General features: G+C 33.2%; 1 protein-coding gene across 1 annotated transcript; it reads right to left on the bottom strand.

Annotated features, from left to right (window-relative positions):
- Window positions 1-4,221: 4,221 nt before the first annotated feature.
- On the bottom strand, window positions 4,222-6,084 carry LOC140991052 (serine/threonine-protein phosphatase 7 long form homolog). Its single transcript, XM_073460959.1, has 6 exons — window positions 5,623-6,084; window positions 5,426-5,547; window positions 5,260-5,347; window positions 4,735-5,175; window positions 4,341-4,633; window positions 4,222-4,251 (listed from the first exon to the last, which is right to left on the bottom strand). Exons 1-5 carry the CDS (start codon window positions 5,950-5,952, stop codon window positions 4,610-4,612), a joined length of 1,005 nt encoding a protein of 334 aa, XP_073317060.1. The 5' UTR covers window positions 5,953-6,084; the 3' UTR covers window positions 4,222-4,251; window positions 4,341-4,609.
- Window positions 6,085-7,223: the final 1,139 nt, after the last annotated feature.

The raw sequence follows: 7,223 nt of genomic DNA, 5'->3' as shown, positions 1-7,223 counted from the left end.
ATTATTATAAATTTTTTTATTAATTTATTAAATAAAAATAAGTAGTATGATTTTATTATTAACTTAATTTGTATTTAGTAGGACCTATTATTATTTTACATAACTAAAATAAAATTTATTATTTCTAAAAACTTTATTAAAAAAATATACATATAAATGATTTTACTATTAATTTTTTTTCCTATTTAGTATGAAATTTATTATCATAATTATTTTTATTATTACTTACTTACTAAATAAAAAATAATAATATTATTGATAGTAGTTGTTCAGTAAAACAAAATAAGCATTATCATCATTATTATTATAATTATTCTTAATAAAAATGAAAGCATATGTAAATTAATTTTTATAGTGTATTATTTTGTTATATTTCACATTTTGTTATTCAATTGAAATTTTATAAAATTTATTATTACCTTTTTATTTTTTGTGACCTATTGATTTTTTTTATAGGAATGGACAGTGTGCCGGTGCTTTTATTCGTAGGTGGTAATGTTATTATAGGACATCACACCGTAAAATATAGTACCACTGCATTGAGGGCAACACGAATACCAAGATCTATTAATTTGCATGAGTTGAAAGAAATAGTATACCGTCTGACAAATATTGAAAGTTCAAAATTTAATTTAAAATTGTCAACAAAATATTCCTACATGGATAAGTCACATTGCGTAGACGTGCATCTTGACATCAATGATGACAACAATTTACAGTTTATGCTGGATTCTATTAACGAAATGCGGTGTATTGAATTGTATATCGAAAAGGATTTCATTGAGCATAATGTAGATGTTGAGGTTCCTGAATCATACATTCCATGTATAACTGAAGGGTTCGATTCGATGGGATTTCATGATGAAGCTGGTACTTCCGCTGCTGCTTTTTTCGAACCAATAGATGAAAAGCGATTTAATTCGCATGATTGGACTGGGGGATGGGATCGGTATATTACTGACACCGTAGAAGAAAATGTTAGTTGGCCGATTTCTGCACGAGGATGGGATTCTGGTGCAAGAGGATGGTACTCAGTTGACACAAATCATGTAGGTTTGGATTGTTCACCGAGTGCTGGATCGGGTCATGGACTGACACCTGTCGTACATGATGAACAAAGATCACGTGAGTTGTCATTAGATGTTCACCTTGACGCCACTGAAATATTTACTGAACCTGATACAACTACAAGTGAAACAGATGAAGATGAGCATGAAGACGAAAATGCCACATTTGCTGATATTGGTCCATCTCATACCAACACCAGTGATCATATGCATGCATATCCTTTTGAAGGCATTTCAAATCTTGAACACCGACCTGATGCATTACCATTTTCTGTCCCGCCTGTCGGTCAATCTTTATATGACGTACCTCAATTCTTTAGTACAATATATGATGAGCAACGCCCTGATTCTGTTGGAATTCCATCTGCATCGAATTTGAGTTATTACAATGCAGATAGAGGAGAACTTTGCACGAACATGGTTTTTAAAGATAAAAAGCATTTGATAGCAGCAGTTAAGGACTTTTCAGTTAGAATTGCTCGACGTGAGTATCAAGTTGTGGAGAGTACAAAGACTTTGTGGAAAGTTAGTTGTAAAAATAAACACTCAAATATCAACTGTAGGTGGGGTCTTCGTGCATCGTTAAAATCAAAATTGAGGTATTTCAAGATCACGAAATATGGTGGTCCACATACATGTATGTCTAGCCAGGTAGGGTTAGACCACCATAACTTGGACAAAAATATGATTGCAAAAACACTTGTCGGTATAGTTCGGTGTGATCCTTCGTATGAGATTAAATATGTTATCCAGCTTGTGAAAGATCGATATAATTATCAAATCTCATATGGTAAGGCATGGTACAGTTTAAAACGGGCGGTGGAAAATGTATATGGTACATGGGAGAGTTCAGTACGTCTTTTGCCAAGGTACATGGGTGCCCTTGTTAAGTACAATACAGGCACTATTGTAGAGCGGAACCATTTACCGAGATACAATTCTCAATTAAAGGTGTTAAACTACGTGTTTTGGGCCTTCCGACCATGTATAGATGGGTTCGCACATTGTCGAAAAATAATTATTGTTGATGGTACTCATTTATACACGAAGTATAAGCACAAGATGCTTATAGCTGTGGGTTTAGATGGAAACAACCAAATCTTACCCTTAGCATTTGCCATAGTCGATGAGGAAACATACGACTCCTGGAAGTGGTTTTTGGAACTTCTATGCAAGCATGTGGTTCGAGGATCAACAGGTGTGTGCCTTATCTCCGATAGACATCGTAGAATCATTAATGCTGTTGAGGAGATACCCGATTTTAGACATCCACGTGGCGTACATCGTTTTTGTCTTATACACGTATGTTCTAATTTCAATACACATTTCAAAAATGTGCACCTAAAAGATCTATGTTGGAAAGCAGGCACACAACATCAAATACGTAAATTTGATGCCATCATGGATGAAATTAAAAATCTCGAATCGAGAGCATTTGTTTATCTCTCTCAAATTGATAAACACAAATGGACTCTTGCTCACGATGGGGGATGACGACGTGGTGTTATGACGACCAACATGTCAGAGTGTCTTAATTCTGTTCTGAAGGGTGCTCGTCGACTTCCTGTATCAGCGTTAGTTCAGTTGACATTCAATCGTTGCGTGCAGTATTTCATCGATCGTATCACACGAAGGCAACGTATGATTCAGAGCAATCAGCCTTGGCCTGATTACACTTTTCGACTGTACGAGAAATGGTCTTCGAGATCTAGTACACACTGTTGTGCGTACCGAGATTAGAGACCAATCGGCATCTGTTGTTACGGGAGGGCGAAAAGGTCGGGGTGAACGTGTACAGGTTGTGACCCTCAGTCTTAATGAATGCTCATGCGGAAAATGGACTATCTTTGGAATTCCGTGTTCACATGCAATATGTACCGCCAAATGGTATGGATTAGATCCTGCACAATTTGTACAACGTTGGTTTCATATGAGTGAATACGTAGACACGTACGAGGGAAGATTTCGTCCAATTGCTGATGAGGAATATTGGGATGAACCAGCATTCGAATTGTGTCACAACCCGAATAGGCGTCAAAGAAGGAGAAAAGAGAGAGACCGAACTACAAGAATCAGAAATGAGATGGACCGGCCTTCCACACGAGAAAGGCAACGCATCCAGCGAGAAAGCTCAACACAACAACGTCGTAATCAAAACATGTAAAGGTAATTTTTTTATCTTTTAATTTTATATTACATTCATAATGAAAAAATAATCTGTTATTTAAATGTTTACGTATTGATTGGTTGCAGGTTTGAAGGAACACTATGAAATTCAATGTGTTACAATTGTAATTGTATGTTTTTCCTTGTATCTTGCTAATTCTTATATGTTAATCGAACAGTTTGTTTGTTTAAATTTGGATCGTATGTCATATGTTGGTTTAATTTAGGTGTCTATATGTTATCTGTTGTGTAACGTCATCTCGTTCTGTATTTTATTTTACAGCATCATCAATGTTTCCTAATTAGAGATTGTGTATCAACAAATATATATTTATCATATTATATTTAAAACCTACGTATCTTATTTATTTTAGCAACACAATCTAATGCCGTTATACAAAAAAAAACAAATAAATTATTTAAAACTCAAACCAATAAGATTTACTTGTATTCAATATACATAACTTATACATTTAAATATTTTATTTTTTCTTTCTACCCAAGCGATGTCCAGTCCCACAATCACGTGGCTTTGGGATTCGTTTACTTTTACGCACCAACTGTGGGGCTTCAACTTCTTCTTCTACATCTTCTTCTTCGTTAACATTCACTCGAACGTTGGCAGACTCGTTCATATCAATGTTCAGGGGAACCTGACTTGGTGATTGAGGATGAGAATATCCTAAGTATGAAATTGGTGATATGTTATAATTTGGGCGGGTTTCTTCGTCCTGCTGGAGATGACCGTCAAATAAGAGTTCCGTAAATGAACGTTCGTAAGCCTGCTGTGGAGTTTGAAATTCATTATCCGTTCGCGAAGTGCCTAACGCAAAAGAAACTTTGAAAGAATCCATATTTGGCCAATTAACATACGAGGAAGGCACACTATAGGAATGAAGTGGAGCTCGAAATACATAATCTCCATGCGAAGTACCCTCTCCTGAAAGTTAAAAAAATATGATGTCCAATAAGTACATGGAGGGCGACTGTGTAGTCGTACCATGCGAAGGATCATCTCCTGAAAGTAAAATAAATATATTGTTGAATAAGAACCATGAACCATGAATGTGAATTTAAACAAAGTAGTTAGATAATAAAAACATGTACCATGTGAGCTGTGAGGCCAGGAATGAGCCGTCGGAGATTGTGTACTCATGCTTTGTCGCCAGTCAGGGGTCGAGAATGATGGTTCATCGGCTACATCATCATCTCTCAGTCTTCGCCTTCTGTTTGAAGTCCTAGCATGATGATGTTGTTGCTCGGGTGTTCTAAAGGACATTTCATACAGTAAATCACAGGTCTGGATAGTTTTTTTTAACAACTTCAGCTAATGCTTCACGCGGTTGATCATCAACAGAGAGTCCTCCAAACAAATTCTACAAATTTGATGTCTCATCTCTCTATTATAAAATAAAAATAAAAAACTTATCAAAAACATGCATAATAAATTTTAATAGAATAATGCAAAGTGTTGAAAATAAATTGTTTAACAAGCACTTACCACAATACGTCTGAAATATGCATCTCCGGGCTGATAACCGTAATCGATTTGTTGAGGCTCTATAGGAGATATGAAACGTCGAGTTATAGAATCATACCATGCCTCATAATCATATCTCATGCTATAATTTTCAACCAAATCACTCTCAACAATCAGATTACGACGATTTTCCCACGCATCCACCATCAGTCTATGATGTTTGACCCAATCGTAATTTTTGCGTCCTCGTCTCGAGCATTCATGTAAATGATCTCCATCAAGTGCTGATATTGGAATGTTTTGTGACATTCCAAATTGCCGAAGAACTCGATTTGGGCGATGCATCTCCACAATGTGAAAACATATCAATGGGCACGCACTTCGCCAAAGAGTGGGATGTCTACATTCTAAGGGCAATGACAAAACATCCACATCTTCGAGGTCGTAAACAAGCCATTTGAACTATAAATAATGAAAAAACGAATCATATACCCAAGCAATAATGTATGACATATACGAAATTTATATTTAATGAACTGTAAACACCTGACAATCTCCCATCTTGTCAAGTACATCACGAATGATTCGCACAGAATGTGTAGGTGTATGTGTCCACGTGAATACATTTTTCCATCTGTATGCACATTAAATTCGTAATATTATAAAATAAAGATGACGTTATCAATTTTATATCATATGTTGCATTTATTACCTTGCTCCGTATGGTGGAATTGGAAGAATATTATCACCGTTGTTCTCATTTTCAGGTCGAGCGATGAGGTTGTATCCTAAGCGGTCAGGACATAGAGGAATCATTCTTGACCATGCCCAAATCTACAAAAACAATTGAGTTTAATAAATATGTATAAAAAGGAGTATACATTGAAATAAAAATTGTAATAAATATACCTGCAATATGTATAAAGGGCCTGCGATTTCTTGTTTTCCTGACCCAGAGGCGGAACACAATTCGTGATATAAATATGCAAGTACAGCACTTGCCCAACTATAACTACGAACCTTATGTATATCTTGCAGAAAATGCAAGTACAACAGTTTGACCGCACAACCTTCAGAATCAGGTAACATACAACCACCGATAACCAACATCGCAACACATCGGGAGTATTGTGCCACTTCTATGTCTGTACTGTTTTCATCAATTACTGTTTGTGTACAGTGTAAGTACAGAGTAGTCAACTTTAAACTGTTGGATCTGAAGTCTGTCTGAAGTGGCATAAAACCTAACCAATCATAACAATAAATCTGCCATACAGTAAACTTGCAAGATACATCAGTCCCGATGATAGGATCACCATCAACATTCAGCCCCCAAATTAACGCAACATCTTGTAGCGTGATTGTGGCCTCGCCAACTNATATTATTATTATTATTATTATTATTATTATTATTATTATTATTATTATCATCTATCACTATATTGTATAAACAAAACAAATACAATATCAATTATAAAAAAATATAAAATAAAACATTAACTACAAGTAAAAAATTATAATTACACTAAAAATAATATTTTTACAATCTACGAGTTTTGAAAATACGAAGTTATTTTAATAATAAAAATTAAATACACACACATATTTAAATTTTCGAATCTTTCTTAAAGAATTAATTGAATCTAACGTGTAATTAATAATAACGATTGGAAAATGTATTTTATTAAAATATTTGAGAATTTATTTATTATTATTATTTTTTCGAAAAAAAAATACAAAAGTCACGGTTTTTTTAAGAAAAACAAGTTCACACAAATATAAATACAAAACATATTATATTTACAATTAGTTTTATCCTAACATATGATTATAAAAATATTATAAATATTAACAATAACCAACTAAATAAACATATAACATTATCGTGGTTCATAATTAACGGATAGCGTATTTTTTAAAAAATAATTATTTAAGTTAAAAAAAATTATAATCAAACATATATCAATAATTAAAAATAATCTATTTTTTAAAAAATAATTAAAAAATCATATCACTCCAACATACGAATTACAATTACAATTTTTTTAACGTTTTTTTGTAAAATTTTAAAAAAATCAAAACAAACATATGTCAATAATTAATAAAACTGCAACTCATTTTTTTTACTCTGGTTCTTCAATAACATCACAAATTATTTTTTTTTTTAAAAAAAGTAATCAAGTCACGTGTGCTTCCAAAACAGATAAAACATATGTTTTAAATTTATTCACTATCATCCAATTATTGACCACATTGTATCGATGATATAAATATATATTTTTTAAAATAATTAAATTAATTTTTTTTTAAATTTTTTTAATCACAGAAAATAAAGTCACGCTTAATCGGTAGGCGTGACTTCACTTTTTTTAAAAAATTATTATTTTTCAAAGGTAGGCGTGACTTCCCTTTTTTTTAAAAATTATTATTTTTGGAAGTCACGCCTACCAATTAGGCGTGACTTCCCTTTTTTTTCACACCTTGTTTTTTCAAAAAAAATAACAATAATT

Source organism: Primulina huaijiensis, chromosome 13 (assembly GCF_012295235.1).
Source record: "Primulina huaijiensis isolate GDHJ02 chromosome 13, ASM1229523v2, whole genome shotgun sequence".
NCBI classification, from domain to species: Eukaryota; Viridiplantae; Streptophyta; class Magnoliopsida; order Lamiales; family Gesneriaceae; genus Primulina; species Primulina huaijiensis.
Note: the sequence above shows the minus strand (reverse complement) of the source record. Positions and strands in the feature narration are given on the sequence as shown.

Coding starts and splice junctions, on each gene's coding strand:
- LOC140991052 (XM_073460959.1), bottom strand. CDS start 5,952: ATGCCACTTCAGACAGACTTCAGATCCAACAGTTTAAAGTTGACTACT. Junction 5,348..5,425: donor ATTCCACCATACGGAGCAAG/GTAATAAATGCA, acceptor ATGTGCATACAG/ATGGAAAAATGTATTCACGT. Junction 4,634..4,734: donor CATATTTCAGACGTATTGTG/GTAAGTGCTTGT, acceptor ATTTTATAATAG/AGAGATGAGACATCAAATTT.